The 27,530-nt window shown below is 36.9% G+C and overlaps 4 protein-coding genes across 17 annotated transcripts in view; 1 reads left to right on the forward strand and 3 right to left on the reverse strand.

The window, feature by feature from the left end:
• LOC108976339 (protein groucho) overlaps positions 1-4,966 on the reverse strand; it is a 17,017-nt gene extending 12,051 nt beyond the window's left edge. For 4 of the 13 annotated variants that reach the window (XM_018945380.1, XM_018945376.1, XM_018945379.1 and 1 more), the window contains exons 1-3: positions 4,491-4,966; positions 2,399-3,055; positions 2,145-2,239 (exon numbers count right to left, since the gene is read on the reverse strand). In XM_018945380.1, coding sequence (XP_018800925.1) covers positions 2,145-2,239; positions 2,399-2,434 — 131 coding nt within the window. In that variant the 5' untranslated portion in view covers positions 2,435-3,055; positions 4,491-4,966. Of the gene's footprint in view, positions 1-2,144; positions 2,240-2,398; positions 3,056-3,138; positions 3,426-3,999; positions 4,385-4,484 lie in introns of those variants that run through there. The other 9 variants (XM_018945381.1, XM_018945378.1, XM_018945377.1 and 6 more) reach the window with 7 other exon arrangements.
• Positions 4,967-5,888: 922 nt separating this feature from the next.
• Positions 5,889-7,715, reverse strand: LOC108976324 (dehydrodolichyl diphosphate synthase complex subunit DHDDS). The gene is made up of 4 exons (XM_018945350.1): positions 7,694-7,715; positions 7,049-7,124; positions 6,266-6,976; positions 5,889-6,204 (listed from the first exon to the last, which is right to left on the reverse strand). The coding sequence occupies exons 3-4, from the start codon at positions 6,914-6,916 to the stop codon at positions 5,956-5,958; spliced, it is 900 nt and encodes a 299-aa protein (XP_018800895.1). The 5' UTR covers positions 6,917-6,976; positions 7,049-7,124; positions 7,694-7,715; the 3' UTR covers positions 5,889-5,955.
• A 105-nt stretch (positions 7,716-7,820) lies between these two features.
• On the forward strand, positions 7,821-20,999 carry LOC108976344 (bromodomain and WD repeat-containing protein 3). Of its 2 annotated transcripts, XM_018945391.1 has the most exons (17): positions 7,821-8,014; positions 8,210-8,268; positions 8,355-8,384; positions 9,078-9,137; positions 10,224-10,470; positions 10,532-10,692; positions 10,750-11,396; positions 11,456-11,552; positions 11,617-11,931; positions 12,013-13,980; positions 14,042-14,301; positions 14,393-14,554; positions 14,620-14,893; positions 16,706-16,717; positions 16,922-18,406; positions 18,470-18,746; positions 18,827-20,999. In XM_018945391.1, the coding sequence occupies exons 1-17, from the start codon at positions 7,969-7,971 to the stop codon at positions 19,930-19,932; spliced, it is 7,206 nt and encodes a 2,401-aa protein (XP_018800936.1). In that variant the 5' UTR covers positions 7,821-7,968; the 3' UTR covers positions 19,933-20,999. The 2 variants fall into 2 exon arrangements, with proteins under 2 accessions (XP_018800936.1, XP_018800937.1); XM_018945392.1 differs by lacking the exon at positions 16,706-16,717.
• Positions 21,000-22,471: 1,472 nt separating this feature from the next.
• Positions 22,472-27,327, reverse strand: LOC108976355 (protein RRP5 homolog). The gene is made up of 6 exons (XM_018945409.1): positions 27,135-27,327; positions 25,758-27,075; positions 24,724-25,696; positions 23,067-24,667; positions 22,796-22,961; positions 22,472-22,729 (listed from the first exon to the last, which is right to left on the reverse strand). The coding sequence occupies exons 1-6, from the start codon at positions 27,213-27,215 to the stop codon at positions 22,567-22,569; spliced, it is 4,302 nt and encodes a 1,433-aa protein (XP_018800954.1). The 5' UTR covers positions 27,216-27,327; the 3' UTR covers positions 22,472-22,566.
• Between the last annotated feature and the right edge of the window lie 203 nt (positions 27,328-27,530).

The raw sequence follows: 27,530 nt of genomic DNA on the forward strand, positions 1-27,530 counted from the left end.
TTAGAATAAAAAACTAAAACTGTTTTAAAGTAAGTAGAATGACAATCCCGACCCAGATTTGTAGCCAAGGAGTCAATCTGACACCATTCCTCGAATTTACTTCAGATAGTTTTCTGCCGCTGCAACAACAAAAACCACACCAAGTTTCTAAATAATGTTTTATCGTATTTAATATTATATGCGTACTAATGCAGTTGTGCAAAAGAAAATTAAAATTTCACCATTCCTTAAATACTTTTATTCATCAATACAATTGAACACTTAGATGAACTACTACTCTAGTCCATATCTTAAATGTTGTTGCGATAGCAGTATGAAATAATTTTTAGAGCCTACCGAGTTGACAGTCTTTAGTCGGATAAAAATCCAGCTTTTCTCTGGTTACAGAGATCCGAAAGATGCGTTAACGGTCCGTTTAAATATGTAACTCCCGAGACCCACTGTTAAATATCGCGTTGTAAACATGTGCACATATACATAGGCGTGAGCGTTTATATAAACTTTATAGTTTTTTTACCATGCGTACCCACAACACAATCATACTACTCTTGTTTTCATAAAAAAAAGATTAAGTGTTGAGTAAGAAAAGGCGGGAGTGAGCCAAGAATTTGTAGTTTCCAACAATTTTAACAGCTTGATATTTTTACCGCAAAATTATGATTTTAAATTGTTAAAATAAAAAAAAACACTTTCTACAACTTGAGCCTAAAAACTCAACAGCCACTTCCCGCCGACACGGCAACAAATCGTTCCAGCAGATAACAGACAAAAATGTACAATATTAACTTGTATCTACTTTTCAAAATACATATTAAAGCTATGAACATGAATAATATAGATTGTAACTATACACAAGCATTCATATGGAAATACATATTTCTAGTAAAGCTGACGCAGAACAGTTCCCAGTTCGTTCTTTAATTCAAAGTTAGGTTCGATTTTATGGTGAATTGTAGCAAAAACAAGATAAAACGGGAACTGCGGTTGCACCAGAGCTAAAATACCATTCGCAAATAAAAAAAGTTACCATACTATTTAATTTGATTGGTCAGTTTTTATGTCAGCCATACTGGTCTGATATAAAGAATTTTGAAGATTGTAATACAGATTTGGACAATAATCCATGCAAATTTCGTGAAGATAGCTGTTAAATTAACAACTTTTTCCTACAAAAATTTTATTTCGATCATTTAGTTTGCATGGAAATTTAATTCAGATGTTATTAGTTTTGCCTTGGACAATAAGTTATTCCAATTTTCAGAAGATATGGTCGCGACAACTGAAGGACTAGTTCACGTATAATCAGACGCAGATACCGTTCCCACGACAGTCGGGTCTACGCAAACCGGAACGGASCCGGATTTTTATCCGGCCAAGGACTGCCAACTCGGCAGAATTCTGCCGTTACAACAACAACAACAGACGCTTGTCATACTGATTATTTTTATATAAATTTTACAGAGTCTCCGACGTATAAAAATAATATAAAAAAAAGTAAATAATTTGAAACCCTCGAAGTGAAGCAAATCCTGCATAATTGCAATCTTAGGTTCATTGGATTTCTATAAATTGCATATTGGAGTGGCTTTAGCATCATCTAAGTATGAATTTATGTGCAAATGTATTATTGCAACAGGCAAAATATTTAATGCAACATGAATCGTTACAAGGCATAAGTTTTATATATATAGTATGCTCAACTTACTAAATGATAAGATTACGTTGAGACATAAAATTCATTCAGTTTTTACAGTTTTTTTCGAGATATATATATGCATAAACATTTGAAGATAAGAATTATTTTAAAATTTAGCTGTTTAACCAGATGTTTATGTATGAGCCCAAAAAAGTAATAAAAAAAAAAGTATGCTTAAGTTTATACAAACAAATGTGTATTTGAATCTCGATTAATATGCATGTCAAACTAGTAAATGAAGCATCTTAGAGAAAAGTTTAAGTAAAAGAGAATACTTTGATAAATGCGACAACGATGGAATATGCTCTCAATGTGTTATTACCAAACAAAAAGATATGGCATATCAGTTGGATTAAAAAATTTTATAATGGAATTAAAGTTCTWGCAGATTAGTAGTTGGTAGTTTTTCTGCACAGAAAATTTTACAAAATACTTTAAAAATACTTACGTATGATATTGTGCCTGCAGAAAGTTAAACTCCTCCTTAATTCGTTCTAGTGTGTCAACGATTGTAAATTTTAGTGGACCCTGAGGTGGTGGTCCCTATGTATCGTTTGAATTTTAATAATTTACACAAACGTTGTTACAATTGTGTTTTTGTTGATACATGAAAAATAAAATATTCTTGTATTAGTAATAATTTTTAATAATGGTATTATAAAATTTAAAATAAATAGTGCCGTAATGCACTTGTGCACTTACCCCCGCCGAGGGATGACGCACCGGTGCAGGATACATTTTGCGCACTACACCACACAACTGCTGCTATTACTATTGCTCTACTGTTGCGGCTTTTGCGGTAGAGAGCAGATTCAATTGTGCTGTAAATTTCCCGCTTACCAAAAACTTCGAAATGCAAACTTATAATATATTGTTATATTATTATTTTGTTGAACGGCTGCTAACCGCTTGTCGTTTTCTAGCTAATGTATGATTTTACTCCGTTTGGTATATTGAAAAAACTTTAAAGTCGGATGCACACACCTTACACCACTACCACTGTTGATTAACTATGGTTTGAATCGAAGACGCCGCCACTTTTTCCACAATTTAACCATTTAAATTCGTCTAAAATTGTATATTCCRACAGTAATTGAATCACAAGTGTTGGAACGTTTATAATATAATCGTTCGTCCAGCAAGTTGGGACTTATAGGTTCCTTTACACTTTCTAGGCCTGAAGCACCCTGCGTCTTCCTTCTTTCCTTTTGCCGTCTTGTCTTGCACACTTTCTTGCACTATGGGGTGCTTGCGCTTCCTTACTGAGAAAACTTTATTTGCTCAGTTTTTTCATTGAGATTTTTTAAGTACTTTAGCGTGAGTTTATAACAAAATTTATTTAGTTACGTTCCGTGGGACCTTTAAGAACAATATACAATAATTTTTATTAATTTTTTAACAATTTCTTGATATTTAAAAGAATTTTTATTATTTTGCACAACTTTTTCTACTTTTGCTCGCTCGCTCGTTGGTTTTTTCCGTATTTTCTTTTACATGTCTTTTCGATACGTAGAATTATGCACACAAAGTGACATACACGTAACCACTATGTAGCACAGCCACAGCCAGTCAAGGCGCCCGCGACGGTGTTATGCGTGTGGTGGGAACCGGCGAGTAGCGAGCAGATTGTTGTAGGTAACGAGTCGCAGCGCCACCACAAGCAAACACATACACCCGCACGAAACCATCTACCACAGTCGGAAACGCAAACCGCATACACTAACCAAACGAACCAACAAAAAAAAAACGCTCAACCCACAGTAGGGTTGCATTGGCTTTAAATTAGTACATTTTATATACTCTTCAAACAGATATGATTTCTATTARAAGTTTTCGAATACAATTTATCTGAAAATCGCTGAAATTGAATTATTTATATTCAAAACTAGCTATTACATATGTAGCGCGAATATAAGAAGTCCATCTCAGTATTCCTAATGCAAAAATATATTAGGAAAGATAAAAATTAATGTTTTGCTAACACATAGTTAAAAAACGAACAAATGTAATGTTGATTAGTCAAATATAATGAAAAAATTATAAGTTATTTCAAACTATGTTTATATGTATATTCAGTGTCATCGAAAACACTTCTTTGGAAATTATAATAAATAAATTTGGCCTACCCTACTTTAATACAGCACTGTCATACCACCAAACATACCACTAAAAATCCCAACGTACAAAACCGACGTAACCAAAACGTAACCGACACGATCGACCAACAAGCGACCGAAAGAGCCCGACCACACAAAACTGAATCCACAAAAAAAAGATATAAACAAAAGCAATTAAAAAAATACCATTTTCCACCGAATCGAATTACTTTTTCAATTTTTTCAAATCGATAGTATTATTCATTTCACATTCACTTTAATTGTATAAAAATCTTTCTTTTCACAAAACTGTAGATAAATTAAATATTCATTTGTCAAATATTCCTTGCATTTTTCTCCATTCTTCCATGCTCTTCCATCTACTCGCTATTTTACCGTCACTGATGCCGTGAATTTTGTACGCATTCTTCGTTCCCSCAAGCGCACACACACTATTTCAGAAAACACCGAGTGACCGACCCAAAGCACGTATTTGCTAATCCAAAGAACTCTCACTCGCCACTCGTTCATTCATAGTAGACAAACAGTATTGCCAAAATTTATCAAAACTTTAACTACGTTAAATTTTTATGCGAGTATGCAGCAATCAATGGAATTCCTTTTCATTTTATTCAGTTGTGCAAAATTTTCTTTAAAAAATTTAAATTTTTAAAGCAATTTCATTTCTATACCCTTACGTTCCAAATCATACTAGTGGTTAACTTGTGGTGTTGGCAACTCTACAAAAGCGGCACCAATGGCGTTCTGCTGTGGTGGTAACTTTTTGCATTTATATTTTTCGCGAAATTTTTACCTGCACATTTCTTGCACATWATTATAAATGTTTAGCTTTGCACTAAAGCAAAAAAATTTATAGTTATACACTTATGATGCGTATATTATTTTATTGTTCACGAATTAAAATATATGACAAGCAAACGCCTATCCTTAACTTAGGCCATCGCAAATTAAAGCGTTCAATTTTTCTTAATCACGCCATATTCTAGGGAATCAATCCATCATCTCACATCTAGTTAATACTGTCGGAAATTCGCAAACAATATAATAATAACTTATTTAATTTGAATCAAAACAACGTAAATTTAGACGCACGAGGTACTCAATGAAGTTCACTACAGAATGATTGCTCTCAGAAAATGCGCACTCGTTTGTGAACATACTCGCTACCTTTCCTTTTGTACTTTGTGCTTTGTTAACTAGCGTTTCGCTCGTTACCATCAGTTAAAAAGGAATAGAATAAATGCAACCATGAATATTTGCAATTAGTGCATATGCGCAAAAGAGAGATGCTTGTCTGAATAAGTGGAACTCATTAGTTGTTCCGTTTTTTCTTAGCTTCKATAATTTTATAGTTAACCCTTATATGATACCTCAAAGAATAACAGAAATATTGAAAAATGGATTCCTAATAATTTCCATAATTGTTTACAATAAAACACTAGATAGAAATTAGTAGTTTCTACAAGCAATCATTTTGTTCCTTTTGCTTAAATTCAGAAATAGCATTAAAAGATTGTGCTAATATATGTATATTATCATACTATAAAATGTTGAACTCTATTGTGAATCTACAATATGACTGTAATTTCGGTTTAATTTTGGTTTTCTGCTTTCCAAATGCAAGGGATTATTTCAACAAAAAACCGTATGATAATTTATAAAATCCATATCAAAACCCAAAAAAAAACCAAAGCATTATATTATTTGCTTAGTTTTTGGAAAATATTTAAGTGCATTATCAAGAAGAAAATGAATTTCCGGAAACAAATTTTCAAATTAATATATCGATATAGGCTACTTGGTAGAACTTCTTTCTTTGGGATTGGGAACTTAAATATATAATTGAAATTGTATTGTTTTAAACTGAAAGATGAAATACATGTCCTTGTATGGTAAATATTTGTATKTGATGAGATATGTTCCCGAAGTGTTACATATATTGTTATCCAAGGCAATGGCACAATATCTGTGGAAATTATTTAGATCGGACTACCATAGTATATATGTACCTGCCATAGAAACTGACCTCTAAAGTGTATTATAGTTCGGTGTTAACAACATTAAAAATACCAAAGTTTAGAATTAGCGTATTTATTTTTAATAGTACTTTCAACATTGAACTCGTAATCAATTTCTATAAAGTTAATTACTTGTAGATAAACTTAAGAGTACTTTTTTTCTGTAACTATCTACTGTACGCAAAAAAAGTTGTACACGGTCAGAGTAGTAATTGCAGTTTTTTGCCTGTTGTGCATGCTCCAATCGTTTTTGTCGTTTAAATGCTTCCAAACGTATACTTGCTCGTTGGTATGCAAATATCCCACTTAGAAAATTCCAAAGCGTTATTTCTGGCCAAAAGATATTTGTGAAGTAAATAACTGTCGTCGAAAGCTAAAGAAATATACATAGTTACATATATATAAAAATAGGAATAAATCAAAAATTAGCTTACCTGCCACATCAAAAAATCGCTTATACGCGTTTCGCCCGATGTTCGGAAAAGCAAATCTGGTGGTGGAGAATGTCTTGTATATAGACATTCTTCAATTAGGCGCTCGTTGATATCTTCTGGTTGTAGTTCGTCACCAAGTTTGAGTATAGTTTCAACAGACTGTGTCATTTCATCTCTCGACGTGTATGAGAAGGCTATATTAAGGAATAGTTTATCATTGTGCTCGGTCATCGTCATAGCTTTTGCAATTAACTTCTGCAAATCCTTCGGCAACAAATTGAGATTTCCGATTACCAATATACGTACTCCATGTTCATTCAATTTTGCTTCATCGTTTATTATATTTAGGAATTTTTCTCTCGCCAAATCCAACAAATCCTTAACTTCTTCATCAGATCTTTTGAAGTTTTCGATGCTAAATGCAAAAGTGGTTACTTCCTTTATTCCTATATCCAAGCACCAACGTAAACATTTTGACAACTTATCAAATCCATGCGAATGTCCTTCTATGTTGCGCAAATGTTGAGATTTTGCATATCGGCGATTACCGTCCATTACAAATGCAATGTGGCGTGGTATATAACCACCGGATCGCATAATTTTCATGGCTAGTATTTCGTGCCATTTGTACTTATAGTCTGAAATCCACATTATCTCAGTTAGTTTTCTTTTATTCCTTTCCCTATAACACGACTTTAATAACACACATTCCTAACAATAATAATAAGAAATACAGATGAAAACTTATTTGTAACCCGCCGTATCATACTCAATCAATTATACCTGCTTATGAATGACAAAAACAATACTGTGACATGTGACGTCATAAAGCGAGAAAGAGCCAATGTAGAGTGTCAAACTTGTAAGAACATTTTAAATCAAAAACGAAAAGACTTTTGAAAATTCGTGGAATAAACTTATTATAATTAATTAGAATCAAAAGGTTTCAGGGAGAGAAGTAGAAGACTGTTTAGGAGAAATAATTGGATCATCTTTAAGTAACTATCTCTAGCGTTTGCAAGGGTTCCAGCGGCAGTTGGTTTTATTGTAAATAAATATATATTTTTGATAGTAGTGATATATACAAGTGACGTTAACGCTAAAATTAAAGAAATTTAATTGATGTTATTATTTGATTATTAATTTTATAATTATTCTTAATTTCAAACTGTCAAACCGATACCAAATAAAGTAACGAAGAGAAATTGTCGTAAGCTACATTTCTATCATTCTTGATGTCAGCTGACATACATGGTAAAACCAGATATGTTTTTTTTATCAATCAAATATTGCACCTAAATATATCATTATACATCGCTTTTATAAACTTAAACAAAATATAACTGTATTTAATATTTTGTAATGAGACAATTTGCACATGATACACAAAAAAATAATTCTTATATTTAACAATATAATTCATATTACACTGATATAAAAGGCAGTTGTCTCTTTCGTTCGTCTTGAAAATTTGTCAAAGCGTATTCAACAATTTCACCACTCGACCAGGCAAACGAGCGAGGCACGAATCACCGTGAAAAAAGACAGACGACAAGAATATGAGGCGACGAAGATTGCTGCAGCAGAAGAAGAAAATTTTCATTCGCTTGAACGTATTGACTGAGGAAATAATTTCTATTTATACAAAAAAAATAACTATAAAAGTAAATCAATGTGGGATTTAATTATATAAATGTTTAAACATGGAAAATAACAAACAACTGGTAGCGGAGAGAATTGTAACTCCAGGTAAGTTATGTCAATTTAACGTGAAAAAATTGTAGACCAATAAATGTATTGGACGACGGTGTTAAAGAACAGTGGAACAAGGAAGAGATTGTAATCCACTATGTAAAGTGAAATTAATAAATATATTTTTTAAACAACTTCATATATAGTAAAAAACACATTTTTGTTATTAAGTAAATTATTTTCTTCTTACAGAGCTATATTTTCTCATATCCAAGTTCTTGGCTTCGGGTCCGCTCCGTGAAACTGCTGAGGTAAGAGTTGATTGTAAACGAATTATATGCAATATAATTTATAATAAAGCATAAATGTAATTTAATTTTTTTTATATAATCTTCAGGTTCTAGTGCGTGAGTTGGAACAGAAGAAAGTAAGTATATTTATTTGCAATTATAAATATGTATAAATGAGAAGCAGTGGGCATAGTAGTAAGAACAGACGCAATTTATTTGTAAACAAACTTACTTGCTTCTACGTTTAAATTTTTTTTTTTGGAAGTCATAACGCCACTCTTTCCTGGAATAATTGTACTTATTGCCATTTGTACTACGGCTATTCTAAATCTTAATTAGTGAATAGTTTAGTAAAAAGCCTTAATAAGAAAATTACATTATTTCAAATGATATGCTTGTGCATTATGGCTATATCCAGAGCAGGTGATTTTGAGTAAATGCACGTGCTTATGCCTTTCTAGCCTAATACATACATATGTACATACAGGGAAATGTATATGAAATCCTTGGATCGCTCCAATACAACATTTTGGTATCGCGATGGGAGTAGATAAAATTAATTTGTCAAATATTAATTTTTTAGAAGATTAATTATAGTTTTTTTAAATTTGAATATTTCGACCAAATTCCCTTTACCTTTTGAGCGAATATTATTGTTTATGTTTTCGTTTTTGTTTTGTTCTTTAATTTCTTACTATTTACCAATTTTCGGTGCAACTAATATGCGGCTTTCTTAGAATGGCTGAAAAAATTGTATAAGTAAAACAAAAATATTATTTTTAATTATAGTAAGAGATGCMTAAAATAATTTTTTTTCTACTTTTTTCAAGGTTTTACCAAAACGGACGGATTGGCTAGGTCATGAACACGAGCAAAGCTTTGCGGAATTGGTGAGTGTAAAATATACGATACCTACATTTTATTCTTTATAAACAAAAAAATTTGAGAACAGTGGGCCGAATAGTTCAAAGGTAACAATTGCGTTTGAATTTTTAAATTTTCAAAAAAAAAAATTTTATTAACACTATAGAACCAAAATTTAAATTTGAATTGTTTACTTTTCTATAATTATTTATTAATTAAAAAATATATATTAAACAAAACTAAAAATGTAATTGTATTATATGCAATTTGTCCCACTGTACGTGCCTTCCACTTAAAATAAGCTCTTTGTTCTCGAGATGAAAGTTCCATTGAGTTATATCGAAGTTATTTATTTCAAAAAAAAGGAGGATTAAATCTTAATTATTAGTTGCACATTATTTTTTGAATAAAATACAGATGTAGTAACAATGACTACCATTGTTGGCACGCTGCTCCGCCATGTTGTTTCGTACGTTAATGAGGGTTGAAAATGTTTATTGATTGTTTTGATATGTTACAAAAGTTAAAAATCTAAATAATTAAAGTTGTTGGGACTAAATAATGTGAATTAATTTAAAAAAATTAAAAATTTAATTTTTAAATAATTTTTGACATTTCGCTATTTTAACGAGAAGTTGTCTAATTAAACAGAATTTTTGATTCCGTTTAAAATTTTAAAGAAATTATCAGAATTTTATTAATAATAGCGACTAAAAGTTTTTGAAATTGAAAAATATAATACCAGTAACATGTAAATATGTATGCTAAACATATTTTACTCAGCATTCGTTGCTGCATACGATGTTGGCAGACATTTTGACTAGGGCCTTAACGGTTGTCCCTTTTGCTCAAATCTTCTATAATGATGATTTTCATTTCATAAAAAGAGAAAACAGTATATAATCAGTATACGCAGTAATCTTATTAAATATAGTGCTTAAAAAGAGATAACAGTTCTATCGGAGCCGTGGTGGATATTGCGCTTTTCATCTTCTTTTATGCTTTAATCGTCTTCGTATTTATTTTTAATTTTGACGTATGGTGCAATTCACATACGTTATTTTGTTATTGCAAGAATATTTTGTGATTTAAAATATAAATATATATTTTAGGAGCAAAAATATGCACATGTTGGACCAAATCATCTTTTAGAAATATGTTGTCGCATAGGACCAATACTAGACAAAGATCTACCTCCTGCAGTATTGGGTATAGTATCCTTACTTGGTACTGGTCGTCAGAGTTTACTAAGGACCGAAGAGAGCATATATCGATCCCGGTCTTTGCTAGATTATTGCACACGTTTACATGGTGTATCACTGCCAGATTCGTCGGTAACAAAACCTATACACAATTTGCGTAAGTAAAAGAAAAAATATATGAGTGAAATATATTATGCATCGTTTTTTCACTAATTTAGAGAAAGTACTAATTGGACGCGAGTATGGAGGACCAGTGCGTCGGAAATTTTTGGTACCCATTAGTTTATACGGCAAAACCAAATTACTTAAACGGACGGTGGGTCATTTGTCATCTGTTTATTGTGTGCTCTTTGATCGCACTGGACGTTATATTATAACGGTAACAATAAGAAACACAAAGGGTGATCCATAAATAATATACTTTTTTTCTATTTAGGGTGCTGATGATTTACTTATAAAAATATGGTCAGCAATGGATGGTCGTTTGTTAGCTACGTTGCGTGGGGCTTCTGCAGAAATAACAGACATTGCTATTAACCTTGATAATACAATGTTGGCAGCTGGTTCATTGGATCGTATATTGCGTGTTTGGGACATGCAAACTACTTCGCCTATAGCCGTACTTTCGGGTCACACTGGCATGATAACATCCGTAAATTTTTGCCCCTCACCGCGCGGTGATTTAAAATACCTAGTGACCACAAGTACAGATGGTTCGATTGCATTCTGGCAATATTCGACACCGCGCGGTCAGAAAATTACATTTGCACCCAAGCCAATACAATATCATGAAAAGCTACGACCGGGACAAGCACAAATGATGTGTACTACCTTTTCGCCAGGTGGCATTTTCCTTGCAGCTGGTTCAGCAGATCATCACGTAAGGGTTTATATAATGTCGGAAGATGGACCCAAACGTATCCTCGAATCGGAGGCTTACACTGATGCCGTAGATTCGGTTCAATGGTCGCATCGTGGTTTACGCTTCATATCTGGCAGTAAAGATGGTACGGCACATATTTGGAATTTCGAATCACAGCAATGGAAGAGCACAAAACTTTGTATGACTGAGCGATTGCCGAGGTGAGTAAATAATTATACTGAAAGTTTCTCATTGATAAAATGTAAAAACCCAAATGTAGCTGCCCTCCACCGGAGGAAGGAAAGAAATTAAAAGTTACCATGGTTGCTTGGGATTGCTCGGATAAATATGTCATTACTGCCGTTAACGACTTTACAGTGAGTTAAATGAAATTGCTTGTATATATGCCATATATATACCGACGCATTTTAATATTTAAAGATAAAAATTTGGCATTCTAAAACTGGTAAATTGCACCGGGTATTGCGCGGCCACAAGGATGAACTATACGTGCTGGAATCAAATCCGAAAGATGAGCATGTGCTGCTTTCCGCAGGACATGACGGGCAGGTGTTTCTATGGGATGTTGAAAACGGCGTTTCTATAGCCGAGTTTATGAACGATATAGACGGGCAGGGTCATGGTGGTGTATTCGATGCAAAATGGTCGCCAGATGGCACAATGTTTGCGGCTACTGATTCGCATGGTCATCTACTTATATACGGCCTTGGAATTGGCCCAGATAAATACAAAATAGTACGTATAATACATATAATCATTTGTTTAATATGCCAAAAATATAAAAAAAAAAAAATTTCATTATGCTATCGAATTTAGCTTCCAAATGAACTATTTTTTCATACGGACTATCGCCCTTTAATGCGTGACGCTTCTCAATATGTGGTTGATGAACAAACACAAGTAATGCCACATCTGATGCCGCCACCTTTTCTCGTGAATTCGGAAGGTAACCCTTATCCCGTACAGTATCAACGTTTTGTACCTGGCCGTGAAAATTGTACCCGCGAACAATTGAGACAAATATTAACAGTTGGTGATGATGGTACCGTTATTGTTCCCAATGGTACTGCTGGCAACTTCTTACACATTGATCGTCTAATTGCCGTATTGGCTAATCGCCAAGGTACTGCACCAGTACCGCCTGCAATGGCAGTTGGAAACAATCTACCAGCCAATCACTCACAACTGGATCGCCTTATAGAGGCACTTGCAAATCGGCAAGGACAAGATCAAGCACCCGATTCTAACAACCGCCCATCAAGTAATCGCTCTGCAGCTGGTGCTGTTGGAAATTCTCGTTACAGTTTCGATGATATGCCAGGACGTCAACTTGACATGAATAACACTACTCGACAGAGGACCAGTAGCGTTCGAATATCAGGTGAACATCAATTGGTACCGACAGTTGATCAGCCCGCACAGCCATCACAGATTAAATACTTTCGCCGCATCTATGTGCGTCCTATGAAATATCAACAACTGCAAAATCTAAAACAAACTGTGTATGCAGCAGGACAGTTTGAGCTGCAGGAGTATAAACGTGAGATGCGCAGGCGACCAATAATGATTAACACTGGGAATGTGGCAAGCGCACAATCCAGTGCCAATCGGCAACGTAATACACGCGGAAATAACGGTGCAGGCGGTACAGTACGTTCACGCCGTCGCCAAGGACAAAGCGGTCAATCACAGCCTGCTTATCGTACGCGCGCTGTGCGCGATCAAGAAGAACTAGATGCGCCACCGCCTCCAGAAGAAGAGGAGGAGGATGAGGAGAGCAATTCATCATCGGGCGATACCAGCTACTCAAATGTAGAAGAAAACCTAGAAGAGTCATCGGATGATTCGGACACTGAAAGTTCTGATTATTCTGATTGGGTTGCCGATACCCCTGGTCCGAATTTGGAGCCACCAAAACGTTCAAAACGTAAACCATTGTCGAGAAGACGTACATTTAGCGACGATAGCAGTGACGAGACTACAGAGCAAGCCACGACATCTGCCGGTGCAGCGGCAAAATCTTCTAGGCGAAACAAACGTGTTGTTATACCACCGCCAACACCGAATGGTGAAATACCTGAATTGTATAGACCAGCCGAGTGGTTGTCCGAAGTGATACCGCGTAAAGCACCTTACTATCCGCAAATGGGTGATGAAGTGGTGTATTTTCGTCAAGGGCATCAACGTTATCTGGAAGCAGTTCGTCTCAAAAAAGTATACAAGCTGACTCACAGCTCGGAGCCGTGGAACTTCCGAACCCTACGCGACCGCGAATACGTACGTGTAATAGGTATCAAATATGAAATACGCCCACCACGTTTGTGCTGTCTCAAATTGGCAATGATTGATGATGATGGCAATATGACGGGCACATCTTTCAAGATCAAATACCATGACATGCCCGACGTGCTCGACTTCTTGGTCTTGCGTCAAACTTTCGATTTGGCAGTGCAGCGTAATTGGAGTGTTGGCGACCGTTTTCGTTGTATGATTGGTGATGGCTGGTGGATGGGGCAAATCGAATCACGTTATGCACTTTCAACGGACTTCCCTGATTCGTATTTTATGTGTTTCCGCGTGCGTTGGGATAATGGCGAGTACGAGTATATGAGCCCATGGGATATGGAACCGATTGATGAGAATCGTCTACCCGATGAGGTAGGTGGGGCTGTGCCCGTATTGCAAGAAGAGATACGTGCCACATTGTATCAACCGAAATCAGAAGAATGGCATCGTGGTGATCGTGACGGTTCTTGCAGGCGCATCATAAACGGCTTAGAACAGGTAAGGAAGAAGCCATGCAATAAATTGAAAAAAAATATATATATGCCAACGAAATTTTTAGGTTATGCGCCTATCGATTGCTGAACATTTTTTGGCACCGGTTGATTTGAATGTATATCCTGATTACGCCTATCTGATTGAATATCCAATTGACTTGACAACGATAAAGTCACGTTTCGAAAATCACTTCTACCGGCGCATTACTTCAGCTCAATTCGATGTACGCTACCTTGCTACAAATGCAGAGAAGTACAATCGTTCACATACTAATATTGTGAAACATGCCCGCATTATAACGGATCTTTGTTTGCGCGTAATAAGGTGAGTAATTGAAAAGTTTTAAAAATATGTTATGCTTTTGATTTTTTTTTTCATATTTAATGAATAATTTTTTATGCCTTTAACATTTTAGGGAGCCCAACGATATAGATGTTGCAGCTGTTTATCATCAATTAGTTGACGTTTATCATTCATCAGAAACTGAAAACGATAATGAGTCAGATGTGGTGCCTTCGACAAGCACTGGCCCTTCAACATCGGCTGCAGCACGTCAAAAGATATCAGCAACACGCAGGTATGTACACACCATTGCACTTCATTAGCACTGATTTATATAATACGAGTTGTATATATTTACAGGTCCAGTCGCATACGTTCAGATGGTGATTGGCGTACGGAATGTCGACAATTATTGGATTTAATGTGGCAGCGCAATGACTCGGTGCCCTTCCGTGAGCCCGTAGATACACTTGAATTCCCCGATTATTTGGAAATCATTGCCTCACCAATGGATTTGCGAACTGTTAAAGAGGATTTACTCGGTGGCAATTACGAAGATCCTTTGGATTTTGCAAAGGATGTGCGTTTGATATTTCAGAATTCGCGCAATTATAACACCAATAAGCGTTCACAAGTGAGTAATGAAATATGCCTGTACATATTATCGTAATCAAGAGGCTTTGCTTTTGGCTTATGTGCGGTTTCGGTCCATTTTGTTGTATTTTATTGCTAATGCTTGCATTCCATTTATTGTTTTCTTTAAAACAAATCGGAATACATATTCTCAGGTTATTKCTTATTAATTATTAAATTAGTTTCTTTTTGCCACAAGCATTTATCTTGTATCATTTTAATTACCATAATCTGTTAAAATATTACTTATTCTTACTGTAAACTTTTCGAAAACGCTGCAAAAATATGTATTTCTTTTCTGTTTTAATATTCATCGTCGTTCATAACTTTAAAAATATTACATTCAAAACAGCCTTTCCTATAGCAATGTCATATCTATTTTTTTTTCTTTTTTTTTATAGTGGGTTTGGTTTATTTAAATCCATCTTTTTTTTTATCAATTGGCCTTAAAATTATGCATTTTTTTATGTGTATTTTCTTCTATCAAATATTGTGAACATCTTTCAAAACCAACCTTGTTGGTGACAGTACTTGACCGCATAAAAAATCTGAGTCCGTTACGGTTACGTAGACCCGACTGTCGTGCGAAACCTTGTCGTTGGATATGACCTTGTGCTTTGTTTATACAAAAATTATTTGTTTTTATTATTAAGTCCTTCCATAAGTTCTGCTTCAAGTTTAGGCCATTGTAAAATCAAACTATATTTTATAATGGCCTAACCTTGAATTTTTTATGAAAGTTAACTTTATTTATATACATTTTATATGAGAATGTTCAAAWTTGTATTAGAAATGGTCACCAATTGATTTCAAACGATTTTTGTGAAACAGGCTGCGTTCGCCAACCCCAACCATAAACTGCAATCCATTGGTTTCTAAWAAGGACTTCCGGATGGTTAATCATCTGTAGCTTTTAAGTCACTGCTAAGTTGTTTTTGATTCGTGTGCTAGAGCATAATCTTGCTAGAAGTTCCAATGCTCTCAAGAGGATTGTTGTTTTTGTTTCAGAAGAAGATTTCTGTCGAGTTGACAGCCCTAGGCCGGSTAAAAATGTGTGTCYGTTCCGGTTAGGTAGACCCGACTGTCGTGRTACCGGCAGTATTGTTTAACTGCTTTATCATATTTTTTACAACATTCTGCTGGWACACTTTTCTGCCTGTTTTATCACTTTTATTATAGAAGTGAAGAGGTGTAATGCCTTTGCAGCTAGATTTTGATCACGTTAAACTCTTAGAATAACATATTTTGAGTTTTTTCAGGCTTTTGCCTAGATTCTGTGGTTTAGCTTATTAAAAATTCCCTGTGAAAAAAGTGAAATTTTTTTTGTAAGTACATTTCGCATACGAGTATAATATAATTAAATAATTTTCCTATAAAACTGGATGGATAATTATTTTTGTGGATTTCAATGTAAGATATTCAATTGATTCTTTGTTTACCTACGACATAACGAAAATTAGTTTGTAGTAATTTCTTATATATAAATCTGCCTTGGTTATTTGTTTATTTTTTGCGTCATTCGTATTTTTTGCCATGTTTTTTGAAAAAAAAAAAAAAATTGTGAATACTTATATATATAATTTCCTACCCTTATTCCTAGCTTTTTTACTGATTTTTATATAATTTTTTCTGCTTTCCGTTCATTTGATGGAATTTCATTAATAGCATTAAACAAAATTTTATTAAAAAAAATCATGTTCCTATTGTTAATTCATTTTTCTTCATTCCCACCATGCTTCCATGTATCAATCAAACAATCAATAAATCAATCATGTAAACAATATCATTGCAATGAATGACGATCTCATTGTAGGAAAGTTTAGCGGTAAGGTTGCAATTCACTTGAAACACCAACATAAATCACATTAGCAATTGTACTTATCCTCTTCCCGTCCTCTTAAAACTTCTTCATCTATGTGCTGCTTGTGCCGTCTGTCTGCAACGCAACATACGGCCGCCATAACCTTACTTTTACTTTTACCTAACCACACCATTGTCTTTGTATATCAATAAATACTCTTTGTTTTAGATCTATGCCATGACGCTTCGTCTGAGTGCGCTCTTTGAATCGCAAATAAAGAGGGTGATAAGTAATTGGAAGGCGGCRCGTCGGCGTGCGAATAAGACTTCAGGAAGCGGTGGACGCGGCTCAAGTAGCAGTCCTGTCAAGCGACAACCATCGAAAGCAGCGAAGCGTGCCCGTACACACCGATCTACGCGGCAATTGCATAGTTCAGACGATGATGATGATGATGATGACGACGACGATGATGACGAAGCACCAAGTAATAGGGGCCACATGAATGCTCAGTCACGTGCGGGGCAACGTCGTGTTGGCGGTGCAACTACGAATGGTAGAAACGGACTACATCGTGACACTGTGTCGGCGGCAGCGAGCACATCAGCCGGTTCGAACCGCGTCAGCTCATCCTCCTCATTACAGCGGCGCAGCGGCGAACCGACACAGGCAACGCGCAGCTCACGTCGCAAGGCGGCCAGTCAAGAATTGGATGATGATGATGATGACGAAGATGAAGAAGAGGACGCTGAAATACATGTAACGGATGAGCATAGCACTGCCTCGAGTTCCACCTCAGAAGATGATAGTGACAGCGATGATAGTTCAGAGGTTGGTTTRAATGATAGCAACGAAGGGTCCGATAAAGAAATGGGGCGTGGCAAACGTGTTGCAGCAAGGCGACGTAAACGACGTAGCGATGCAGATGATTCAGAGGACAGCTATAAGCCGGACAATGATAGACGCGGTAGTAGGCGAAGTAGTGGCCGAACGCGGGCACGAAAAAATAAAGCAGCGAAGAAGACAAGTCGAAAACAACAAGATAAACGGCAACAAGCTACGCGCAAACGTCGCAGTCGCATTGAAGACGATGGCGACGAGGACTATATGGAACATAGTAGTAAGAGAAGTACCACAGCCATGACGAATGGTGGGACCCGACATAACGCCGTTACAAATGGCAATGTACGCAGAGGCAATCGACGACGTTTACAGTCGTCGGAGGACGAGCACACCGATATGATGGCACATCATACGAGTTCACAGCCAGATGAGAGCACACAAGATACGATTACCGGGCATACGGCGGCAGGAATGTCAACGCCTAAGAAGCGTGCCGCYACATCGGGCCGATCGCAACGTGGTAACCAAACAAATAACGCTGTAGGTGAAAATGATGCCTCGACCAGCGCCAGTGCATTACTGCAACAGAGTCCTTCACGTAATACGCGCATGCAAACTAGCTCATCACATTCAAGYGGATTAGGTACGCTGGGCAATAGGCGTAGCGCCACAGAAATTGATCACAGTTACCATTTGCCGGTGCGCAACGGACGCATTGCYGACTCTGATACAGACTCGCGCGAAGTGGCGGCGAATCCGCGTCCAACCAGGTCGAGCTTTAAGCGTGCAATCTTGGAGTGGGCGCGCACCAGTGATGTGGAGGACGCAGAACAGGATGCGGTGGATGAGGAGGACAGCGAAGATGCAGAGGAAGTGCGTCAATACAATATTTTAATATGATTGGAATTTTGTAATTTATATATGACCTATTTACAGATTCTGCCTACACCGACGCCCACAAAGTTAACACCTTCTAAGGCCAACAATGCCAGTAATAGTAATCCATTAAATGGCCCTTCGACCAGTCGAGCTGCTCATGGCGGCGCTGTTGTACCGGTAGCGGTGGGACAAGTGCGTCAGCTGCGCACCAATCGCAATACGGTCGTTGAACCGCTGGACGAGGACGAAGACTCAGATGATGGAGATGGAAGTGAAAATGAACCACTCGTTTCGAGTCAAGGAGCCGGCGCTGCCATTAATGGTCGCATACCTCGTAAGTAAATAGACAAGAAAAGTATATAAGAAATTATTAGATGGAATGTTTCTTAAATAAAATTTCGTTTTTCATTAAAGCTGTCAGTTATCCACCAACCCGCAGCACAACTAACACTGCCACGCCGCGGTTGCAAGCGCATGCTGCCGCTATGAGCAACGCACATATGACGCGCTCACACGCCACATCAACAACGTCTTCRTCAAACGTAACTACCTCCACATTATCAGCGCACGATCACAATTATTTGGGCGCGGAAACTTTGGGTCCGTCCACATCGGCAGCTGCCGGACGTAGCAATACACGTCGTGTACTATCGCGTCATCAGCGTAACGCYGACGAATTAGATAGTAGCGCTGATCCACTAGAGAACATAAGCCTGCTAATGCAAAATCAACGTCTACGCCGAACGTTACCAACATCGACSTCGCAGAGTTCAACCAACGGCGGAACAGTAGCAGCAACGGCGACTACACATGTGCCGCAGCGTACAGTACGGCGTGGACGTTCACGTTACAGTCAAGAAAATTCGCAAACTGCCGAAGATGACGATGATAACGATGCCGACGGAAGTGGTGGAGAAAACGCCAGTGGTGCATCCGACGAAGGTACCGATGGTGGCTCGAGTACTCATGATGATGTCGATGACGCCACCGATGATTCGGAAGACAATCAACCGTTAACCTCGTACGTACCATCTGGGCGGCGGACGCGTAATCATGGCAAACCGGCGCGTCGCACCAATCGCCGGCGTCGTTCGGACGACTCATTCGTATGCGACGATGATGATGAAGACTACGAAGTTGAACATCAGCGTCGACGACAACAGGCAGGACCACGTTCACGACGACACAACGAACGCGATCGTAATGGTGCACAGCGTGACAGTCGCCAACAGCGCGGTTCGCGCAATCTAAAACGRCCGCGTTATAATGAACAGAGCGACGATGAAGGCTCCCACGATTACAATAGCGGACGAAAGCGACGTCGTGATGCAGATGGTGGCGGTGGTGTTGGTGAAGTGGTCGGCAGCTCATCACAGCGTACAGCGGCTCCGCGACCGTCACGCAATGTCGAATATATGGACAGTTCGGAGGAAGATGACGACGAACAGTTGGTGAGCGTTAGCAGTCGTGGACGCGTACGTAAGATTTCAGCCAAAGCGCGTGGTATCTTCAAAGATTAAGGCCCTCGTGTATTACCGACTGAGTGATGGCAGTACCGACGCTACAAATTTAATATTTAAAAGCCATTCACGCATACACACACACACACACTCATTCACTCACTCTAATGCATATAGTTAAATGGATGTGAAAAAAGAGAAAGAAAGGCATGATAAATGTGAATTAAGCAGTTTTGAAGATCTTGCTTCTGAATTTGTAATTATTATTAATATTATTATAATTTCTATATTTTTATGTAATACTTAGCTCGTTTTAGCCGCGCGCTTTCACTTTCTAATACATGTAGTTACATAAATTACTCTCCAAGAAAAATGCGCTATTGTGTGAGTTTGAAAACGCTTTGCAGATTTTCAAATGCGCGGCTAACTAGTTATTTAAGATTTAGTTAAAATTTATGCTTTAATTATATTTGTACATGTTGGCGATTCGTAGAAACTTGGAAGCTGATAGAGCCCAGAAAAAGCGCATAACAGAAAGCGCCAATGAATATATAACTTTATTTTTTAGAAATTTCACATTTCAAATAATAACATCGAAGAAGACGTAAACTATTTGCGCTTCTTCTTTAACTATTTGAAAATATGAATTGTTAACTTCCCTGCTTTCTTTGCATACCTTAATTATAATTTCTCTTTTATCTGAGTATTGAGATGCTTTAAATTCAAACTTCACTTAAACCTCGAAAGAAATATTTATAGTGCTCTCATGCTTCCAATTACCTATTATAAATATATTATTAGAAAAAATTATTGATTATATTTAATTTGAAATATTTCATGTATGTCTCAATTCATTTTCATTATTTGCTGAATTACCGCAGATAGATATATGTAAACACACATAAACATACATACGTACATAGTTATATACATTATAGTATACCTTCATTTCATACAAAGTAACGCGGCCCATCGGTATTGCCTCTCATCATCACCATACATCATTTTCGTTTTGTTTGTTTTTTCTTCTGACTACTAATAGTCATAACTTATTTCAATGTAAAATTATAATTACTACTACACTTAGAACAGATAAGAAGATCAAATACAAAATAGAAATTTCAAAATTCGATTGCCTTATTAGTATCTCCAGCGCATACACAAAAGTTCGTGTTGTTGTTGTAGCGACTTTCGAATGGGCGAATACTTGGTAAGAGGAGTGGGTAAATTTTTTTTTTTTTATTGGTGTACCAACTTCCGAACTGCGAATACTTGCTACGAAGAATGCGTTTTAGCTTCCATTGGAGTGTGTAACGCCTTAAGGTGTCATTATCCACTTGTAAATTTCAAAAAATCGTTATCGAATGTTCAAACAAAAAATTATTCTCCGAAACTTTGAAGTTGATTCGGTAAATAGTTTACGGGATTTGAGTGTATTTGTAAAAATAGTTCAACTCTTTTACCTTTCTTGACTCGGCTAATTTCGCCCGTATGCGGAGGCGTCMCTGGATTCGTTGGGCGGAAGGAGAGTAATCGCGGAGTTATTTTTTTTTTATATCTGGTGTAAACGGCTACGATAACTTTAAACTTGATTTTCTCGAAGCGCTGGTTTTAGTGTCGGTGAGAAATATTTCTCTGAAACGGCCTTACCGATCGGTTTGAAATTCCTTTTCAGATATTTATATCTTATTGGAAGGTAATGATCGAAGGAATTTGATTTAACAATAATTTAAATTTTTATCCAATCTCGCACAAAAACGAGTTCTTTTTTGACAGCCGCCAGTTAGTCAAAAATTAAAACTTTAAGTAGTTTGATAATTGCCCACATCTACAGTAATAATATTTTTTTTTGGGTTTTGGATTTGAGATAATTTTTAGCGGAGAAGTCTTCCTCACCGTCAGACACATTATTTCAGTGGTCTTCCTGTCAATAGGCGACGGGATCAAGGGAATTCAAATTTTACAAAATGTATCGCGGATTATTGAAGTACAATTAATTCTGTAATTGTTGTTTTTTTTTTTTTTCAAGTGCTATGAGTACGACTGACTAGGTTCGGAAATTTGTTATTGTTGCTTTTGTAGTGGCAGAATTCTTCTGAGATGCTAGTCTATGAGCGGGTGAAACACGATCCGTTCTGGTTACGTAGATCCGACTGCAGTGGGAATGACACGGAATTGTGGGGCCAAATGTTAGATCTTAAGTTTTGAGGCATCTTATTTACATCCACTCAAGGCAAGGTAGTTTAGTCGTGCCAAAGTGTAATATAGTATAGTTGTCGGAAATTTGGTATCACTATTTATTCGTGTCCACTTGGCAACAACAATAAGAGTGACTTTATTTTATGTTCAGCAGTTCAAAAGCCTACAGAGGAGCAATTAACCTAAGAATAATCCAAAATCTAAAGTCGAAACTTATCTCTTAGAACTTGGGTAACCGCTTTTGTAGTGGTTAATACGAATTTTAAATACTATAAACCGAATAAAATTATTTCGAAAACGATAAGTTGTAAGTTATAGCAATAGGAGGATAAAACGGAGTTTATAACCATTTTATCGATGGATTTAGGCGGATATTTGTTACAATTTTAGAAGTAAAGCCTTTAACATACTAATATTTAATTATTTTATTTATTTAAACTTACATWTATGTAATAAACTATATTATACATGTCTTCACATATGAAAGAAATTAGTTTAAAGATGCGCGTTGCGTTTTACATATTCCTTTGCCAATTTCTTCACCTTCTCCACATCGGATGCTGTGCCGAAGCGTTCTTCGAACTCTAAATATTTCTTAAAAATCGTGCGCATTTTCTTCATTGGTATCTTTTGTATTATGGCGCGCTCCAAAACGCTTCTACAGTAGGGAAAATTTAATGCTAGCTAGAATGTATRTAAACAGTAATTTAAATAGAATACGTACCGCGCAGAATCAATCATTTCCGATTTCACCAACATATCAATGTACTGGSCCCATACATCTACACGTTTCGGATATGAGGTGACCACTTGATCGAGCAGTGTTTGCGCCATTTCATTATTGCCATATTTGTGATTTAAGTTGCCGAATGCAACTATTGTATTGACATCTAAACGGGGAAGAAGTGTTGGTATTAATTTATGTATAAATTTATTTTCGCTAAGAGAATTCTTATAACAAATTGTTCATGTAAATCTGTAAAAATAATACTTACGCTCTCTTTCGGGCAAGCASGCCAGTGCTTTGTGCAGCAGTTGCTGCGCTCGCTCTTGCATTTCGATGCTAAAGTATGCATTTGCTGCCGCACGCCATATCTCCGGCTGTGCCTTGAACTTCTTGGTTACCAAGCTGATCATCTCAATTAGTTCCTGTGTTTTCTTGGCATCGCAAAGTATCTCCAAAGCGCGCAGATATACCTTGAGTGGATCATTGTAGGCGATCGCCTCTTTTAGCACCTCGTCGAAAGCTTCTTTATTACCATAGCGCAACTCTAAATTCAACAATGCCACCCAAATATTAATTTGCTCATTATTTTCACGATATGAAATGGCTTTGATGGCGCGACGTGCAACTGCGCGTGMCTTATCCACCTCCGCCGATTGCAAGTGATACACCATATAGTTAATCCAGTGTTTACTGTTATTCGGCTCGGAAAGCACTAAACGATCGAACTGATCAACACTCTCAGGCAGATGATTTGGATCGGCATATTTTGCTTCGATTTCACGCAAACGTGTTTCCTCTTCACGTTGCAATTTGAATTTCTCAGCGGCGGTTAGTCTTTTCTTCTTTTGCCCTGCTTTTGTGTTGGCAGCTTCATCGTCCGTTTCGTCTTCATCACTGGATGCCAACGCTTTGTTGTCATTACTCAAACGGGAGAGATCTGCATTCCAAAAATCACCAATACCAGGTAGTTTTGGWACATCCTTTTTCTCTGGCGTTTTTTTCGACAGCTCTTCTTCCTCATCCGAGTCGGCGTTATTTTCAACAATAACAATTTGGTTCGGTGTTTTGTCCTCATAAAAGAGTATATCATCGATTTTGGCTTGCTTCTTTTTCTTTTTCTTGGCCGGCATGTCACTTTCGTCTGACACGCTTTGTTGTTTTTGTTTTTTTGCCGGCTTTTCTTGTTGCTTTTCAGCTATCTTTATTCCATTGGCTGCCGTCGTCGTCTCATCGATAGCCGCAACCGTTTTTGCTTTCTTCGCTTTTGGTTCATTGTGCACCTCCATTTTTGTTTTACGCTTCTTCTTGATATCGTGCCACAATTTCCAGGTGTTATCAGGCACTGCAATAGGTAATTTATTATGTATAAAAGCGACCTTGCAGAAATCACCCTCCTTCAGAGTAGCGCAGGCAGAATTTTCAAAATCGTTAAAATGCAGACGCAATGGACAATAGATGAGTGGATTGGGTCCTTTTTTTAATGAGCACACGTAGAGCTGTTCGGTTTTCAGCAATACTTTGGCATTGATGCCGGTTTTGTCTACCAAATTGCTTGGTATGTGCTTTTCTCGGCTGACATGTGCAACATCCACTTGTTTATTGCTGATGTAAACCAATTCGCTTGAATAGTCTACCCATAACACCAGGCACTCCTGGCTAGCACCCACTTTGGGTGGCTTCGCTTTACCAACCAATGCCGATTTTGCCACAGCCAAAACATTGGTTTTCTCCAACTCATACTGCCAATCATTAGTGTCAGCATTTACACCCATGAAGCGTGCCGACACTTTGTTGCCCACTTTATATTGCGCTATCTTGAGTCCCAATTTTATATGCGCTTTACGCACTTCCATTACTTCATTTAGATAGCTGCAGAAGAAATATAAAATAAATCGTACATTTTTTTTATACAATCATATACTCACTCTTCCATATATCGCGCACTGCTGCTTAACTCCCCATCCCAAACGTCAGTTAATTTAGCTGTCACTGTTATAGTCCTCGTTATCGGTTCTTTACCCAGCACTTTCACAAAGATCACTTGCTCGGGCGTAAGTTGCACATTTGCATTTTTATGCGCATTTACAAGCAACATCTTTAAATGAACCTTCACTAATTTACCATAATTACGTATGGGCACGAACAACTCTACAATATCTTCATGCACATTCTTCACGTATGCTTTCAAAATATCTCCTTGTTTAATATTTTGCCAATTGTTGGTCAAATGTGTTAGAAAATATGGCACATCACGTATACTGAATATATTTTTTACAATACAAACGGCTTGCGTTTCGGTGTCAGGTGTGTGGGTGCGTAATTTAGCATATACTAAATCGGGATAGTCTGAGAGTAAACGTAATGGCACTAGACCTTTCACTTCGATGGCATTCGCTTCGGGATTCTCTTCATCGAATTCATAGTCACCTTCTGGATGGTAAGTGATTTTTATTTCTAAACCCGATTCCAATGTGTGCAAAACTGTAACCGGACATATTTCACCCAAACCGAATGTGTCATCGGCCAGTGTTAGGGTGATTTGTTCACCATTCTTGGATAATATGCGAAATGCCATTGTCTGGCCCTCATAGAATGTGTACATATCGCTACCAAGCACTGAACTCAAGCGTTGCTTATAAAGCATGCCTTTGAGATTGTTGAAGAATTTAACCAGCAGATAGTTGTCGTTACATTTTACTACAGTACCCATATAAGTTGCGTTTTGGCGTGCATTTGCCAGTGTGCTAAGTATCTTGCAGTGTTTTGCCAAATATTCGGGCCGATTAGTTAGATACACTGTACGACGCTCTGTGTTCACAGCCAATATACGACAGCGTACTTTGGAGTTAACCTCTAGAGTTTTGGGTACGGGTGCAAGGTACAACTTTTCAATAATACCTGAAATAACAAAAATATATATGAAAATTATTTTGTATACATATTTAATATTTTTACATACCCTTAACGCGACCCACTTGCATCGTATAACCACCAACTTTAGCGTCACGTTCCTTCACAACGGCAGTTACAAATTCACCCGGTTTTAAATCATCCAAAGCAAATATCTTTTCGTTAACTGTATTTGCATCGTCTGTACATATATAAAGTAAATCCATTGGATCGTAATCAAGCACGCGCACCTTATGCTTTGTTTTTTTAGCGTATTTGATCAAAACTTCATCTTGATCATAGTTCCCTTTAAAGTTTGCTTTAATTGATTTATATGATAATACACCTTTAAACTTGTTCTCCAGCACCAAAATTACGCCGCCGGTACCTAGGTGATGGACTTTAGCTGTTTCTATGATGTCGCCTCGCTTATAATGTTGCTCCTCCGTTTGTTGAATAGGCGATGTGCGCAAGTTTAAAGTCAGATATACAAGCTTAGTGAGTGGCATCACGTACAAAATACGTGCATTTAATGTAGAATTTATTTCATAGTCTTCTGGTAGTGCCAAAGCTTCTGCCAATTGGTGTTCGTTCACGTACGCTGTCAATGCTTCGTTCATTATTGTGCCTTGCAGACCATCCTTCAGTTGTTTTGTTATTGAAAATTGGACAATAGTACCGGGCAAAATGTAATCTATGTTAGGTTCAGTTTGATTCTTTATTTTCATGTTATCCGGTTTAAGTTCCTTGCATGTGCATGTACTAACTGCTTTATCAGCTGTAATTTTTTCTACTTTAAGGAAAATTAATTCACCCACAACGTGACTGGACTGTGCTTTTTCCAATGGTACAAATGTGCGTAGACCTTTTATACCCGTTTCAATAATGTAACCATGTTCTTGTRCTTCTTCAATAGCACCGTTAAACACAAAACCTTTTTTCACATTGGTATGGGAAAGCTCTGAGTGCACCTCATTCGGTCGCAATGACATTAATATTTGCATACGACCATGTTCGTTTTGTTTAACTTCTTGTATGCGTCCATAAACAATTTGTCCGAGATGATAGAGGTCGGTCAGTGATTTAAAATTGTTACTTGCCTCGGATTGCTCTAGAAATTCTCTGGTTGCTTTCGTGTAGGAGTCCGATATTTCTAAAGCTGACACTCGCGCTGTCATGCGCCCGGGTAAGGAAATACTCAGATAAAGTGGATCTATAGCTTTTACTACACCCATTATGTTCATGCCATCTTGTATGGTATCGTAATTGAGCAGTTCTGCCGACACTGACTGGATTTGTTCATTATCTTCTTCTGCACCGGCAATAAATTCATCATCCTTAGGTTTTTTCTTGGGTTTTTTGATTTTTGTTTGTAGTGCTCCGAAAATCTAAAGAATATGTAATTTACTTGGTGTGTGCATGGTGTTTTGAAGTCTGGTGTACTTACAATATTTTCTTTAATTTCATCTGGCTTATTTTCTTTTGGTGTGATACCACCTCGGGGAAAACTCTTCTCCACGATAACCATTTTTTTATTTTATCAATATATATTTTACAAAAATAAATCAAGTTTGAAAATAATTGCACAGTGAAGGAAGAATAAAATGCGTTAAAAGTAATGAGAATGAAACACACGTGTGGACGGAGAAAAGTGTTGTTTCTTTATACCTGAGGGAATTTTCTTGTTCGATAAAAACTGTTTCAATTAATTCAGGATAAAAAATATTAAAATGAGCATAGGTTTACGTGCTGTTTAGTAAAATTATTAATACATCTAGTTTGTGATCATGAAATAACAAATCATTTACAATATTTGCAAGCTTTTATTCTATCCCAACTATAT

The sequence above is a fragment of the Bactrocera latifrons genome, unplaced genomic scaffold, assembly GCF_001853355.1.
Source record: "Bactrocera latifrons isolate USDA-ARS-PBARC rearing strain unplaced genomic scaffold, ASM185335v1 scaffold_75, whole genome shotgun sequence".
Lineage (NCBI taxonomy): Eukaryota > Metazoa > Arthropoda > Insecta > Diptera > Tephritidae > Bactrocera > Bactrocera latifrons.